At 36.8% G+C, this 16,315-nt stretch overlaps 3 protein-coding genes across 3 annotated transcripts; all 3 read right to left on the minus strand.

Moving 5' to 3' along the window:
* Positions 1–223: 223 nt before the first annotated feature.
* Positions 224–2,608, minus strand: LOC113293539. The gene is made up of 3 exons (XM_026542148.1): positions 2,533–2,608; positions 1,124–1,314; positions 224–698 (listed from the first exon to the last, which is right to left on the minus strand). The coding sequence occupies exons 2-3, from the start codon at positions 1,282–1,284 to the stop codon at positions 368–370; spliced, it is 492 nt and encodes a 163-aa protein (XP_026397933.1). The 5' UTR covers positions 1,285–1,314; positions 2,533–2,608; the 3' UTR covers positions 224–367.
* A 5,889-nt stretch (positions 2,609–8,497) lies between these two features.
* LOC113297208 (F-box/kelch-repeat protein At3g23880-like) lies at positions 8,498–12,764 on the minus strand. Its single transcript, XM_026545630.1, has 9 exons — positions 12,696–12,764; positions 12,536–12,598; positions 12,361–12,437; positions 12,057–12,104; positions 11,886–11,933; positions 11,643–11,795; positions 10,582–10,646; positions 9,219–10,458; positions 8,498–8,752 (listed from the first exon to the last, which is right to left on the minus strand). The coding sequence occupies exons 7-8, from the start codon at positions 10,599–10,601 to the stop codon at positions 9,444–9,446; spliced, it is 1,035 nt and encodes a 344-aa protein (XP_026401415.1). The 5' UTR covers positions 10,602–10,646; positions 11,643–11,795; positions 11,886–11,933; positions 12,057–12,104; positions 12,361–12,437; positions 12,536–12,598; positions 12,696–12,764; the 3' UTR covers positions 8,498–8,752; positions 9,219–9,443.
* A 115-nt stretch (positions 12,765–12,879) lies between these two features.
* On the minus strand, positions 12,880–14,014 carry LOC113294605 (chloride conductance regulatory protein ICln-like). Its single transcript, XM_026542992.1, has 3 exons — positions 13,845–14,014; positions 13,613–13,736; positions 12,880–13,029 (listed from the first exon to the last, which is right to left on the minus strand). The coding sequence occupies exons 1-3, from the start codon at positions 14,012–14,014 to the stop codon at positions 12,880–12,882; spliced, it is 444 nt and encodes a 147-aa protein (XP_026398777.1).
* Between the last annotated feature and the right edge of the window lie 2,301 nt (positions 14,015–16,315).

A 16,315-nucleotide genomic window follows, 5' to 3' on the forward strand; every position in this document is an offset into this window, starting at 1 on the left:
CACACTTGTTAAAACGCGTTATAGCGCTCACGGCAGCCTTGACTTGTGTTTTCAAACCTTGCTTTTACTCATGCTTAAAAGTTGATATCAATAATGATCAGGGCAGAAAGTCCTAATATTTGTCTTATAACTGAAATTACATCGTAATCACTGTCGCTGTGCCTTTAAGACTTTGGTATATGTCAGTCACCATGGTCATGTAATGAGAACATTCCGAAAATTGCAGGAACAGGTCGGCCAAATCATTAAATCGTCTTCAGCGAACCAAATGGACCGTGAGGTCAAAAATAGATAGCAATGATATGTTAAAAATAAATCACACAAACTAAGCTCAAATATTCGCAGATAATTGTGGCTATTTTGTCAATCATGCCTCTTGGCGCCTATAGTATGTGTCTTCAGGGACAAAAACAGGTTGGTGTGCTACTTCAGGTGGGACTTGAGGTTGTGCCATCGCTATACCTCCTTGATTAGTACGTCCAGTAAACCCCCGTTGTGCTCCATTTTTTGTTGAGTATATTGTGAGATAATACAGAATTCCAAGGCTAACACTAAGAAGGGACAAAATTGCACCTCCTGCGAAAACCCCAGACTTAACCACATAACAGTAGCTGCCTAAGTACATGCTCTCTCCACCGTGCTGGTCATTAAGTGCAGACCCTGTCAGGAAGAGGAGAAATGCTATAATGAACGTGAACCTGCACAATGACAGCACATTCTTCTATAAGCAAATGATACATTAATCTCTGCCCAGAAGGCAAAGAATGTAGCGATTAAAATGGGATGGGAGAAGATATGGATAACTGAGTAAACGCAAAATCATTATACATTACTTTTCCGAGAAAGGATTGTGCGTTCACTTCTGGAAAAACTAAAATTCAGGTAACTACTCACTTAACATGTAAAATGGTCTTCTTAATGAAACAAATGACAGACAACATGACCTATCTACAACTTGTGGCAATCCTATAGTTATGCAGCTACCATAGGACTGTATGAAAACCGCCAAAAAGTCATTACTAATTCAAAAGAAAAGAACAAGAATAGAATTATGGCATTGGGCAAAAAGATAATCAGTATGTATCGAGAAAAAAAAAATGGTCGATAGGTAGAGATGCATTACCAGGAAAAGACGAAGCAAACCAATGCCAGGGTCCAATTAGAATTTGAAGGATGAGCATTCGTTTTGCAACAAACACAACCAGCTGAAACATTAATAGTAACAAGAGCCACTGATGCAGTCAATCCTAGAGCTAAAGCTGGACTTCTTGGGTACGTACACATCCCAGGAGCACTGAATTGAACCTCAGAAACCTGCAACGTTATGCACTAGTCATGTCATTAAATATGCAAAGAAAACATGGCTGTTCAAGGATCAAAATAGTATGAAAACACCACATATGAGCATTTGATCAGCACATTGGTTTGAGCGCATAACCCGTTATCTGTAATTAGATCTCAACAACTTCATTTTTTAATATGGTTGAGGAACACTTGTTATTTCCCCTTTCCTACTAATTCAACAGAATAGGCTCCTGGCGGAGCAGGGGAAACTCGCAATTGAAGGCTTTGCTCACTTAAAGGCTCATTTAATAGACAGCGATAAATTTACCACTTTAAAGATGAAGGAAAGTTTGAGAGTGGTCTCCGATATTATGGCCACCTCTTCAAGGACAACACTGATCCCCTCCTCGGTGGATGTAAGGACCACAAACATAGAGTCCTAGCATCCTTCTTTGAAAATCCACTCGGTTGACTTGCCAACGCAAATTCAACTTTTGAAAATAGCTCTTTGTAAACCAAACCCTATTGGTCACACTAGCAAGATCATCATTGTGGAGCAATGGAATACAATAACAGGACAAACTCTTGAAGATAGGTGCAACTACTCCGGTGAGGTTGACAGCCAAGAGAAGTAGAGAAGATATCTAATCCATTAAAAGATTTGCTCAGTTTCTATTAAATTGCTCCTCAACAAAATGTCTTTTTTACCTAAAATTTTTACTACCCACAAACTCTTTTCATAGCCTCAAAAGATAAAATAAAAATTCAAGCATTGTCAGCCTCATTAAAGTATTGAAAGTCAAGAAGTATTGCATAATAAAAATTCTTGAATGCTCTAGAAGTATCCTGATATTGGCATACTGCATTCGGATACTATTTAGCAAAATAACATCCATTCCTCTACTAATCGGATGCAAATTCAGTTAGCCCTAATCCCTGACCAGTGACCGCGGTGACCAGGCCCTGTTACCCAACGACATGAAACCGAACCAAGTGAATCAACGAAACTGATATGCTCCTAAGCTGAACATAAAAGACCAATCTGAAACTAATTACCTAGTCATAAGGGGCAAGTCCGAAAACGAAAAAAAAAAAAAAATTGGTGATAACTAATAACCTAGTAATTACACCAGTTAAACGTAGTAATAAAAAGTACCCTAAAAAGCATCAAAGATCCTACTATAACAAAACCCATTAGTCGTGTTAATGGAGTATGAATGAAAGCAATCAAGAGAGAAAGAGAGAGACCTTGATCCTCTTAGCTTCAGCAGCAAAACCCAAAGCAGCAGAAACAATCCCTAAGAAACCCACTGCAAGACAAACCAGTAAAATCCTTGTCTTCATTTTCTCTTCACACAGTCAAAATCACCCACCTGGCTTTTTCTTCAAGACCCTGTACTTGTCGAGAATTAAACATTGCTTCCGATTCAGCACGTTTCTTTTCCGACAAAAACAGTTCTCTTCGAAGATTTTCACATTCTAATTTCTTAGAATTTAGATCGTTTATACGATCTTTAAGAAGATAATCATAGGTTTGGTAACCAATATAATATCCTTGAAAAACCTTCTTCAATTTCTTGTTCTCACGACAAAGAGGAGTCATAAAACCAAGAAAATCCGAAGTTCTCAGATTTTCATTTTTCAAAGGTTCCATCAGTTTAGAGTATTCTGATATATCCTCTTCTACTTCTTGTTCAAAATCTGAGTCATCATCATCTGAAATTTCATCTAACCCTTCTTGTAGACGCATTTTCCAGTCATCATCGGTTTCTACATTATTAACAAGTTTAATTTGTCTCGTAAAATCTCTATAGATGATTTCGTCAGATATTGAATCGTAGATGCCATCATCAAGTGTTAATTCATAACTCTTGATGTCTTGCTTTACGTTAACTGAATCATTCATTAGATTCAATTCTTATAGGTTGGATCGCACCAAACACATATTGTAAGATCTTTTCGTGTTTGCCTGCTCTAATACCAATTGAAAAGGCGAGGGTACCCAAATATACCTCAAGCTAAAACTTTTCCTACCTATAAGTCATTTCTCCAAAAGTGATTGTCTATGGACAGAGTCGAGACAATACAACTAATCGGTTCACACTTCGTGTGATCTTCTATCGACACGAGATCGAGACAATACAACAACGAAGTATGTTTACTTGATACAAAGGTTCGGACTTAACCAAACACAATAGGATTTCTTATCAAGTAAATAGGAATTAACGTTTGTGTAATTTACTTTAATTATAATAAGGCAATTATAATGCGGAAAATAAAAGTAAATGACACAGCAAGATTTTGTTAACTAGGAAACCGCAAATGCAGAAAAACCACGGGACCTTGTCCAGAATTGAATGCTCTCAGTATTAAGCCGCTACACAAAATTACACCTAACTTCGTATAGTTGAGACCAAGTAACTAACCCTATAGTTCACCTAGTTCCGTCTGTATTCCCACGCCTCCGACTTATGAATAATTTTCATCGCATTGTTACGGTAGCTTATAGATTGGCTCTTCCAGCTACATCAAAAATCCACCATGTATTTCATATTTCGCAGCTGAAGAAAAATATTGGCCTCTCTGCATCGACTACACCTACTCTGTCGTTGACTGATGCTGAAGGTGAAATTATACTCAAGCATGTTGCAGCTCTAAACTTTCGCCAAGATTTTCGACAGGATCAATGGTACCTCAAGTGTTAATCCAATGGTCTCACACATCACCAGAAGATGCAACATGGGAGGATGTTGCTAATGTCACTGCTCATTTCCCAAAGTTCAATCTTTTAGGGCAAAGATTGTCTGAAGAGGAGGGTATTGTCACGACTCCAGTTGGCTGCTCCTAGCTTTTCACTTCCTTCCTTAATCATCAGCAATCATTTTACCAATCATTATCTACCTATCCGTTTTTTACAGTTATTAGAGTTATTGTCGTGTGAAATGAATACACGCGTCGAGTTGTAATAAGCTAGGTTATTTTGTTAGGGTTTTCCTTCTGAGTATTTAAGACTAAATGATTGTGAAAGAGAGACAAGAAATTGAAATTGAGGCTGCACTCGTTGAGTGTATATTTGTCTATGCTAGTTGTGTCCTTCCCTGTTACTCTGAATCTCTTCATAATCCTGTCAAGAATAATCACGTTCTTGACAATGGGAGATGAGGATCCAAACCCTAGATCTATTCTCAACTGATATCTCCTTCATCTCTCTCAACAAATCCAGTAATTTCTATCTCCATCATCACTCTCATCTCATCTTTCCATCTTTTTCAAATCATCTAAAAGCTTCTTTTAGAATCATCATCATCTTCAGGTACAATTCTTCATCCATACTCATTTTCATATAGGTTTTATGTGATTTCGAACATGGGTTTTTATTAATGTTTTCTGGTCGAACATGGGTTCTTTCATTTTCACATGGGTTTTATTTGAATTTAGAACATGGATTTTTATTTAGATTTTTTGGTTGAATATTTGATGGTGTTTGTGAAAATGCCTAGGGGAGAATTATAACTGTACTTGCTAATTATGATAAAACATGGGTTTTTCATGTTTATAGCTAGGATACTAGACCATACAACCAGGGATTTCATTTTGTTCTTCCTTTATATAGTTAGGAGAACAGTACTAGTAATTTTTGTTTTAGCATATGAGGACCAGAGTACACTACCGAACTGTAAGTTTTGTTTCAGCATCTTGGTCACCAGCAATGATAATCTAGCTGCTAGGGTGAATCCATGTCTCTTTTTTGCTTGTTGCGTTGACGATCTCAAGGAGTACATGACTTTGTTTTCAATGGAAGTCAAGTATGTGACTAATCTATGCACATTGTTCCTTTATTTGGTCACATAGGTTGCTCCTGCAGTGGTTTGGATCGTGCGTTTCACCAATGGTAGTGGACATATTTGGTTAGTGACTAATATCCAATTGAATTGTCACGACGAATTCAGTTTACTGCCTTTGCTATCCTTCAATTCATGTCAATGTTGTCCCCTTAGTGCTTGCCACCTGATATTGTCCACTCTTTTTTGATTAAAAAGGAACAAGCCCAAGTCCTACTTACATTATGGCCTTCTTCTTAGATTTTTTTTTCTTTTGCTATGAAGTAGTGATGCTAGTGCTAGTGACTTCGTGGACTTCGATAGTCATCATTTATGCATCAAAATTATACAGAATATTTTGTGTCTTACCAATATAGAGTTGTAAAATAAAGTCATATTTCCATCTTCTTAGATATTGTTCAAAGTTGCTAACATAATTTCTCGTCAAGTATGTTTCTTTTTTTATTTTTCTAAACCATAATCGAAACAATTTTGTTTATTAAATTTTTTCATCACAACATTCATTATTCTATATAATGAGTAATATTTATAAGCAAATCACAGTTGTCCTATGGTATTACGAAGCAGTTATTGCCATCACTGGATTCTAAATCATGTATACTCTTTCACTTCGGTCTCGTTAACATATACGTAAAATCTTCTACTGGCATGTTGCAAATAAGTCACGGATTCACAAGAGTGGGTTGGTTCAGTCAAATAGTAATGATCTGAGAGGTAAAAGTAAAAGCATAGAAATGGTTGGACCGTTAAGTGTGTGTTGACAATTTTCTTGCAAATGTGTGCAGGGATATAAACAATAATAATCTTGGAAACTCTATACCATGTGGACTTCCTTCTAATCTTGAAAGGCTATAAGTTGCACAACTGCACACTTTTTTCTTATCTGTCAGTGGCAATATATGTTATATAATATTAGAGGTGTAAATTGGGTTGTGCCAGCACGAGCACAGCCCAGCACAGCACGCTAAAATCGGAGCACAACCTGTGATTTAGTCCAGCACGGCACGACATGTTAGTTTCGTGGGATGTGCTGGGTTAGTCTAATCAGCACAGCACGCGACACGGATAAGCATGTGGCCCAGCCCAGCACAGCATGTTAAGAAAGCACGTCATAACATGCACAAAAACATAATATAACAAGGTATAATACATCACATTTTGTGTATATTTTACAGAAGAGTCACTATTCTAGCTAGTTTTTGACATTTTATGCTAGCTTATTTTTGTAACATCACATATAATGCCTAAATATTTGGAAAATATATCTCAATATCGTTGTTATGATGTCGTTAACTATATATACTTGACTAGAACATTAATTCACTTGACAATGATCCAATTTTATATTTGGTTCGATATTTCTTTTTTTATTGAATAAACTTGTTAAATTTACTTGAAATAAATTCTGAAATAATTTCAAATTATATGTAGATATCATGATAATGTCCGACTTTAATGTATACAATTAAGTGATCTCAAATTGTTTATAGCACGTGTGTCAACCCGGCACAGCACGTTTAAATCGTTGGCACAGCCCAGCACGGCACATGGCACGTGAAGCACGCGACTTCGTGTGTCAGGCTATGCTGGGCCGACACGTTTTACACCTCTGTACAGTATGATGTTTATCGATGCTTGAAAGTACGTAATGCATAAATCTTTCCCAATATTATTTCATTTCTCTAATGGCATCTCTTACGTACATGTGAGTCTTTCCCTTTTCTTTGGTTTTACTTAGTTCACCTAACAGTGTTACACTCTAGTCTAATCGACTCTTATCTGAACGACGTGCTTATTTCTCCGTGTAGAGACCTCAGTCATTTAAGACGAACGAAATACAGGTGGATTAGGAAGCGGAAACGAAAACGGAACAAAATGCACCTTGTCATATGACAATTTACGCCACAAGATGGCTAGTCTCCCTTAGATTTTATTGTTTCTATGGGACTTTAATCTTTAGATTTTCCTGTTTTATGATGTCTAATATGTTTAATTTCATCAAAAAGGGAAGTTGTTTAGACTGCAATGAAACAATTTGTGATGTTTAAGTAATGGTTTAAAATGTGCATAAGGGCATTTTCTGTCCTAAAAAATCAAGTCAGCTGAGTCAGATCTGACTCACAAAACAAACATATTTTCTGACTCAGACCTTAGTGAGTCAGATCCAGATGAGTCATGTGATTTCAGTCAGATCCAGACGACTCAAAGAAGTCAGCTGTAAACAAACAAGGTGCCAGTCTCATTATATTATTGCAATATCATAGTAATAATATTGTATTAAAAGCACATAAGTATGACGAGGAATTGAAGCAATTTTATGAAGCAATTTTATGACCTTGTATGGTAGAACGGGGACCTAGGATAATCTGGTATTGTTTTTTTGTCTCTCTATTGATATTTTAGAAAAAATAAGAAGAAAAACCCGAATCAACTTTGTCGAAAAAAATAATTTATTATAATAATTTTTAAAATCAAAGTCTTTTTATTTATGACTATAATGGGTTTTTTGAATTATGACTAAAATAATCAATCATTATAAATTTTAACAAATACTCATACAATGGATTACGGGCTAAGATAATTGATTATCAGCTCATAATCAGTTATAATAATAGTTACCAAACAGCCCTATATTTGTTGCTTTCAATTTTATTTGTTTTTTGGACAGCAAATAAAGATATTAATAAGCCTATTACATCTAAAGCTTGACTTAAGAAAACTTTGAATCCACCTGGTTAACCTGTTTTTTGGACAGCAAATAAAGATATTAATAAGCCTATTACATCTAAAGCTTGACTTAAGAAAACTTTGAATCCACCTGGTTAACCGCAATGATTTAGCTTCTACAAATGGGTATCATTAGGTATAGCCAGGACCTATAGGTACGCTATAATATCTAGTTTGACTTGAGAAAACTTTGAATCAACTTGGTTATCCGCAATGATTCTACAAATGGGTATCATTAGGTATAGCCAGGACCATGCGGTGTGTCCACCGTGTGAGAGGAGAGCGGGGCACACTCCTGCCCCACTCCCTATCCCGATGTTGAGAGGGAATCCTGGGCTGTCCGATCCCCTCTCGGTACACATCATGGTGCACAAACTACTCCCTATCCCGATGTTGAGAGGGAATCCTGGACTGTCTGATCCCCTCACGGTGCACAATCTCGGTAGGTCTATCACAGCTCCATAAAAGTCAGCTGGACCAAATAAGCTAAGACCAAGTCAGCTTTTCATAAAAGTGGACAATAATCTCTGTTCCAAGAAAATACCATTTCTGAAAAACTGGAGACTTTTGAGTACTCACATCCATAATGGTTATCCAATATCTAACATCTTTAGATTGCCAAACAAATACAAATACAGTAAGCAAGTCAGAATAAAAGGTTTTCGATATAACATCTCGACAAAATAGTATAACATGAAAGATTCTTGTTATGAGAGCCAGTGTGACATCCGCTTGAAAACATGGAACCCCATGTGAATAAAACCTCAACTTACAAATTCGAAATACCTAACGAACAGATCTAACAAGAACTGGGTTCACCGACACATCCTCCCATAAAACCGTCTGTATCTTCGCATTATTCTCCTCCGTCACGACAGAACCATCCCTCCTTAACGGTACTGTAAAACAAAAGCTTATTATTATTACTTGTAACACAAAAGCAACAGTCACATAAAGTACAGTTTAAAATCCCGTGGTAATGGGGTGCCAAGGGTTATGCACAGTAATAAGAACCAATCCAGAACAACAGCTGGTTCATTACTAGTAAACAGAACCACACTGATGCCGGCGGGATATTTACAGAATAAAGAACACTAACATGAATTAAGTTATTTCGTACTCAAAGTGAAACAAAACCAAAAGAACTACAAGGGTTATGTGCCCAATAAGAGTAAACCAATTCAGAACAAGTTATTTTTTGCAACAAGAGTCATTCAAACCTAACATAATAGTCATTCAAGTTCATGAACTTCTTCCAATCTACCTTAACACTTGCAGAAAAGATAACCCAAAAAAGATGCAGGTCATGAAGTAAAACCACAGACTGAAAGTAAAACCAAAATAAGATGCAGGTCATGAAAATACCTTACATCTCCGCACTTATCCCTTCATTTCTTTTCTTAAACAGAACTGAATTCACCGACTCAACACTCCGGGTAAATGCATGCAAGCCATAAGCACTTGGAATAGTTAGCATGTCAACAGCTGTTGATGTCTTAACGGGGTTATACAAAACCATAGAATACTGGTCATTGTCCATCACTGGACCAAAAAGTAACATTTCAAACTTTCCGGAGATGTGTAGAGGCCTCAAGGAATGAAAGCGTGGTATCGTGATATTGAATGAGAACATGTGATCCCAACTTGATACACCTTCATCTTCTTTAAGTATCCATATGTGATACCCTTCCTGAAGCATCGAGAAAGGCTACCCAACAACTGACTAATCAAAGTTCCAGAAATCTTTCCCTGTACTCCACGATTACCAACCAAAGGCTCTGGGGGTTGGGTAAGGCTGAACGCCTCTCTGTTGATGTTGAAAGCAGCAATAACAAAGGACTGGCTGAAATTCCTTCCCAATTCTCCACTAGTCTCAATTGCTTTCCAATATATTTTACCATTTGAGAACACCACCTCATGTGATTCTCCTTCAAAGTTGAAAGATTCATTTTTCAGATATCTCCAGGACTTCTCTCCCAAGGTAATCGCTGCTACTGCTGAACCCCAACGCTTCCAAGTTGCTGCCATGTGTAGTATCTTGTAATGTTGAGACTCAGAATCCCAACCAAAGCCATAGGTTTTGAAAGGAGGCGGTGTACAATTGCGGCTTTCAGATGTGATGTTAGGCACTTGGGGAAGCATAGTATGCACTTCCGTACAAGGGTTCCATACGCAAAGCTGATTCAAATCAACTTGAACACATAGTAAACCATTACAAGAACCTTGTAAAGATAGGTACTTGAGGTTTGATTGGAAGGGACACTTGTAATTGGTGGAGTCCTCAAAAGAAGATGAAGTTTCATTATACTGAATTGAATTGAATGAAACAGGTTCCACGAGGTCATTGCTTGGAGGAACAATGATAAGATTTAACTTTCTGGAGGGATCCAATTTCGATTCATACAACCGACGGAAGTAAGGATCAGATAAAGTAGTGTACCAAGTCTTAGATAGACATTTGAACTTCCCAATGGATTTCAAAGGTAAAGATGACATTATTATTTGCAGGATTTCAAATGGACAAAGCTGAGACGCACTTGGCTTTTTGTCCAGCAACTCTGAACTCCCCCCTTCCATGTCTTTTTCCTTCTCCATATAAATTGAGCTGCAACCCACATCAAAACATTTTTCAGAAGCAAGTTCCAGAACTAAGAGGTTTAACTTCTATGAAACATACGTTAACAAGCAAAACCCTAAAGGGCATGAAAATTAAGGAAAATGAACTTACAGTTTCCGATCATCATCCATTTCAAGCTTGGTTTGAGATCCAGTAGTTGGAATGGAGATACCAAACTGAAACCGAAACAGGACAAACAAAAAAGGGGGAAAAGAAATCAAGAAATCGAGCTAATATCAAAAGTTTGAAAAAGCATTCGGAAAACAATAAGAGGTAAACTTGTATAAATGTAGAAAGAGCACAAAGTGCAGTGTCGAATTTGCACAGTACAGGAGTCACGAAGCACATTATAATGGTACATAATGAGTACCAACTAAACAACTTCGAAACTGGAACTCAATCCTTTAACACAGAATTTGTATGGCATCCTGCGTACAACATGAATAGATTCAAAGTGAAATAATTGTTCTTATCACTAGCCTAATGCGGGTCTTTTCAGCTATTTTGAGCAGATAATACTTTCCAGATCTGGCTAGTGCGAATCTTCTCATCTATCTTGAGCAGCTAATACTTATATCTGATCAACCATGAATTGCCACTTCTATAGTTAGGATGGTTTGGCAGTCAAACAGGAAGTCTACCCTACTTGGAAGGCCTAGTAGTCTCTTCCTACCTGAAACTCATTTGCTTCATGTTTGGTATGCACTGTTGTATGCAAATTATTTTAGAGTCATTATTGTATATATAGATAAAAACAAAATGATTTTCTAATATAGACAGACAAAAGACTCACTATTGAATTGCTATGAGTCACAAGAAAATTGTCAGCAACCCAGAATCTACCACCTACTTGTAATGATTTTTATTTACCACGGATAAAAATGCTTCAGATATAAGTTTCTGAGAATTTTCATCCCTGACCCTACGTTCAATATCCAGTTCCAACTTCTAAACAATTATAATATGACAAAATAAGCATCCAACAGGTACTACTTTTTGGCATCCATTCTCGACCAATGTTTGACACATTGAATAATGTCGTCTCTGACTACACGTCCAATTTGTTGTATGCATTCTTAACCAATACTATAATGGAACAAGATAGATCTATGTTCAAGATGAAAAACAACAGAACGATACAGAAGATAGAAGTAGTTCAAAGCAGGTGTAACCTTCAAACGTTGCTTGAGTATCCTCCTCTGACGCTGAATGCGGACAACTTTTGGCCATTTCACGAACCTATGCAAATCCTTTTTTGGAGGCAACGCACCACCAATGCCAAACTGTTTTGGACGCTTTTCAAAACAAGGATTCACAACCTTATCCTGCAAGATGAAAAGTCCACCTTCAGCAAGGAAAGCTACAGTATAGTAACAGCTTCTTTGGTAAAATGTGCACAAGAGTATAAAACTTACAGTCTTCTTCTTCACCGCCACTGGGGCCTTCACCCCTCTTTTGGGAGCCTGCCAAAATAGTAAATTACACAAAACAAGGTCAAACTAGCTGCAGAACATTCCTCCCCATCAACAATTTAACAAGCACATAAAGATTCTACAAGATTTTGATACGCAGGGTGTAAAACTTACAGTCTTCTTCTTCACCGCCACTGGTGCCTCCACCCCTCTTTTGGGAGCCTGCCAAAATAGTAAATTACACAAAACAAGGTCAAACTAGCTGCAGAACATTCCTCCCCATCAACAATTCAACAAGCACATAAAGATTCTACAAGATTTTGATACGAAGGGTGTGAATATTGCAAATGTGAGAATTCAATACAGCATGTAAAATAATTTCATCTCCGCAACATAAATCTCTTCCTATCAATCACAGGGCAGATACACAAAAATTAAAATTTTCAAGCATAATGATGAGCATTCATAGCACACATACCTCGAGCACAGAACGAGATAGCTCATGTACACCATTTGAAAAACCAATAGGAATTTCAGGATCTTCACAATCACCACCTGATGGAAAAAGAGATCTACATTAGAGTGGAAAGCAAAAAATAACAGGTAAAGAGAGACAAATATTAGTAGTAAGTACAAATGAGTTTTGACTTTACCATCATCTTCTTCAACTTCAATCTGGTCAGCATTGAAAACCCAATCAGGATCGTCCTCTTGCTCTGCTCATTTACCAAAGTGACTAGAGTAAAACACAAAGCCCAAAACTTAATAATTGACGACAACATTTAAAAATAAACAATAAGTAATAGTAATAACCTGCGTCAGGGTCAGGGTTTAGTTCCGCACACTGACAGAAGATGGCAAACAAGTCATCCACTGCCGAGTAAGAAAGTTAAGGACCATCAGAAGAGTATTGTCCATTACAGGTCACACAAAAACCATGTCAACAGGATATCACGAGACCCACCAAAAAAAAAATACAGAAAAATAAATCAGGTAACTAATAGAATTTCAATTGTAAATTTTTATTGATGAAGGATACACTGGTAGGATCCGAAGGAATGAGCCTCATTTCTTCAATCTCAGATAAGTCTAATGACTGAATACTATCTGAATCTGACTGCTCTTGTCCAGTTGTTAAAGTCTCAACCTATAAATAAAAAAATAGAAGGAAACAAGACACAATAAACTGATTAGTCAAGCTCTAATAACAGATTTATAATCGACGGGCAAAGTCAATAAGGGAACCCAAGGAGAAAGATAAAGATTAATAAAGACTATGGAGAACGCACGATCCGCATAGTGGTGGTGTAAATATTGAAAAGAAGCCAACTAATTTAATTATTTTTTAGTAAGATGCAATGCAAAAACACAAGTAGATTAGCCAGCACTTCATGCATTCACACAAACAAAATGCTCAAATCTGTTACATAACCCATGTATAGTACAAGTAGATTATGCAGCATTTGATGTAGAACCCCTAATCTGCAAATAATGCAGCCATGTACAGTTACATGCAGATTATGCAGCATCCCAGGACAGAACCAAAAATCCGTAACGCAACCCATGTAATAATTACAAGCATAACCAGACAAATCGCACACAATCCATAGTACAACCAACAGAAACTTAATTGTGCACATATAATTTAACAAAATCTCCATTTAGCTTCTCTTTTTTACCCTAAGAAACAAACAAAAAATTTACCAAACCCTAGAAACATTAAAAATTACCTGAGCATAAATACAAGGCAATGCGTAAGCCTCAGGGTCTGTAGAAACAGCATGTACAGAAATTGATAGGAAATCAACTACATAACCCAATTCCCTCTCTACATCACTCAACCAAATAATTCGTCTGCGTTACAAACAAAAAAAAAATCAAAAAATTAGAAGTTAAAAAAAAAAGACCTAGAGAAATTTTGTTGCGACAAAAACAATAGGAATGATAGATAACAATAATTACTTGGTGGTTATGTAAAGAGTTCCAGGAGATTCAGGAGGTCGATTTGCAAGAACAATGGCTACTAAGGGTTGGATATGCATCAATTCTTCACCATTCTCAACATCTAAAAGTGGTTCTCCAGCACCATCACCGATTCTGTCTGTGAAATTTCTTATTCCAAGCGAAACCATTATGATGATGAAATCGCTCGCTCTTCTTCTTTTTCTTTTGTCTGGTTAGGGTTTAGAGCGCCCAGGTGTTTCTTTCGGTGTACAAGGAGGAATGACCATATATATAATGATTATGCTGCGTGTGTGTTGTAAAATGGATTGTACAACCTCACTGTTAATATGTCATGATAACCGTTAGATTTCATCTACTTTTTTGGATGCTGCTTGGGAAATTGGTGGAAAAGTACAGAATTATCCTAGGGAGCAAGGAGACTTTTAAAAGATTTTCAGTAGTCTCCTTCTTGGGCTTCGCCAGATTCCGGCTTATGTGAAGCAGAATTTTGATGTATCATGTGTTAAAAGAAACAGGTTTAGCAGGATCTGGAGTAATAATTCGTGATTCTGCAGGTTCATCCATGGACTTAGATGTTTCCCGACAAAAAATTTAGATCCTGAGCAGGAAGAGGCACAAGCACTCCTTGATGCAGAGAAATGAGGAGTTGGACAAGGGATCAGACATCTTCATTTGGAGAGTAAGGGCAGCAACTGCTGATCAAAAAAAGACTAACGGCAGCAATGTGATGTATGCGATGAATGGAAAACAAGAAGTTGCGAAATGAACAATAAATAACCTCATAGAGGATAGCAAAAAGGCACACATTGTCATTGATGAGCAATAATTACTTTATTATATCTCTTTACAACTTGTACTTCGTGAAACAAAAACTATTTGCAAGGTCTGCATAACTTTAGTGCAAAATTTTGTTTGAAATTCAAAAATTTCAGAGAAGTAATGATTCAAGATCGTAAGAATTTATCGAGTAAAGTTTTCTCAATAAAAATCAAGATTTGATAACCTTGGAGTAGGAATAGCAACAAGAGGTGTTGCTTTCTTCAGAACAATCCCAAACTTCTCTGTAAGATCAAGAATGGAGAAAGCTCCGGAAGACTCTTTGCAAACAAAATAATAAAGGAAGTAAATAGACGGCTGTGAGTCAAGAGAAGGTCAAAAGGATGAGGATTTGACCTATGTGTACTTGATACGAAAAAGGTTGCTCGAGAGAAGAAATCGGTAGAGGTGTAAAACGTGTCGGCCCAACACAACACAGCCCATGAAATCACGTGTTTAGCGTGTTATGTGTCGTGTTGTGCCGGAGATTGTAACGTGTTGTGTTGTGCAGTGCTAGAAGGCGTGCTAGGTTGTGCTGGACTGTGCCAGAAAAATAAACGTGTTGTCCCGTGTTGTGCTGTGCCACGCACATTTATTTTATATTTTCCAATATAAATATTTTCCAAATATTTAGGTATTATATGTATTATTATGAAAATAAGTCAACAAAACGATGATACAATGTCAATAATTGGCTAGAATAGAGGCTTTTTATTGAAATATACACAAAATATGATGTATTATGCCATGTTTTGTAGTATTTTATACTACATATTATGATGTGCTTTCTTAACGTCATATGTTGTGTAGTGCCACGTGCTAATCCGTGTCGCGTGCTGGGCTGGGCTACTGTGCTAATTAGTCAAACCCAGCACGTCCCATTTAACTAACGTGTTGTGTCGTGCTAGGTTGGGCTATGCTCAAATTTTAGCGTGTTGTGCTGGGATGTGCTCGTGTTGGCACGGCCCAATTTACACCTCTAGAAATCAGCTTCAACTATGAAAAAAGAAAAGAAAATAAAATAAAATAAACACACAACGGAAAATAAAAGAAAAAATACATCGCTCCACCAAATGTCGTCAACTATGGATTTCAATCGGACTTGATCTGGAATAATTTTGCTTCTGAGAGATTTTCGGTGAAATCACAGAGTAATTATCTCAATACGAGTTTAAAATCGCACCACGATATTTTTGTTCACTTGACCAATGAATCCCAACCCATAGAAAAAAATTGGCCATCAAGTTTATATTATTTTAGATGGCATGCCTAATTTTTTCATTTACTACAATTACAACAGTTGAATCTAATAATTCACCAAATACAATTTGATTGATTTTTAAATCCACTTATTATTTAAATTATAATAATTTACCAGATGAGCAATTTTTTTCTCATCGTACAAAACAACTACGCACGAAGTAGGAGTATTTTTTTTTCAAAAGTCGTAATAATAGCAGGCAAAGCATAACTGTTTGATTTCATGTGATGTGCTCAAAGATCCTACAAAAACACTATTTTTTCCCGAAATAAGTCGGTAAAAAATACTATTAGACAGTTGTGAGTCAAGAGAAGGTCAAAAGGATGAGAACTTGACCTAAAGGTTGCTAGAGAGCGGAAATCAGCAACAATGAAAAAAAGAAAAGAAAAAA

The sequence above is a fragment of the Papaver somniferum genome, chromosome 7, assembly GCF_003573695.1.
Source record: "Papaver somniferum cultivar HN1 chromosome 7, ASM357369v1, whole genome shotgun sequence".
In the NCBI taxonomy this organism is placed as follows: Eukaryota; Viridiplantae; Streptophyta; class Magnoliopsida; order Ranunculales; family Papaveraceae; genus Papaver; species Papaver somniferum.

Bases quoted from the DNA above. Each gene is read 5' to 3' on its own strand.
- LOC113297208 (XM_026545630.1), bottom strand. From the start codon at position 10,601: ATGGATGATGATCGGAAACT. The intron at 10,459-10,581 runs GTAAGTTCATTT...TGTGGGTTGCAG, and splicing joins ATGGATGATGATCGGAAACT to CTCAATTTATATGGAGAAGG.
- LOC113294605 (XM_026542992.1), bottom strand. From the start codon at position 14,014: ATGGTTTCGCTTGGAATAAGAAATTTCACAGACAGAATCGGTGATGGT. The intron at 13,737-13,844 runs GTAATTATTGTT...TTTGTAACGCAG, and splicing joins ACTCTTTACATAACCACCAA to ACGAATTATTTGGTTGAGTG. The intron at 13,030-13,612 runs GTAATTTTTAAT...TTTTATTTATAG, and splicing joins TGCCTTGTATTTATGCTCAG to GTTGAGACTTTAACAACTGG.
- LOC113293539 (XM_026542148.1), bottom strand. From the start codon at position 1,284: ATGTGTACGTACCCAAGAAGTCCAGCTTTAGCTCTAGGATTGACTGCA. The intron at 699-1,123 runs GTAATGCATCTC...GTCATTGTGCAG, and splicing joins GTTTGCTTCGTCTTTTCCTG to GTTCACGTTCATTATAGCAT.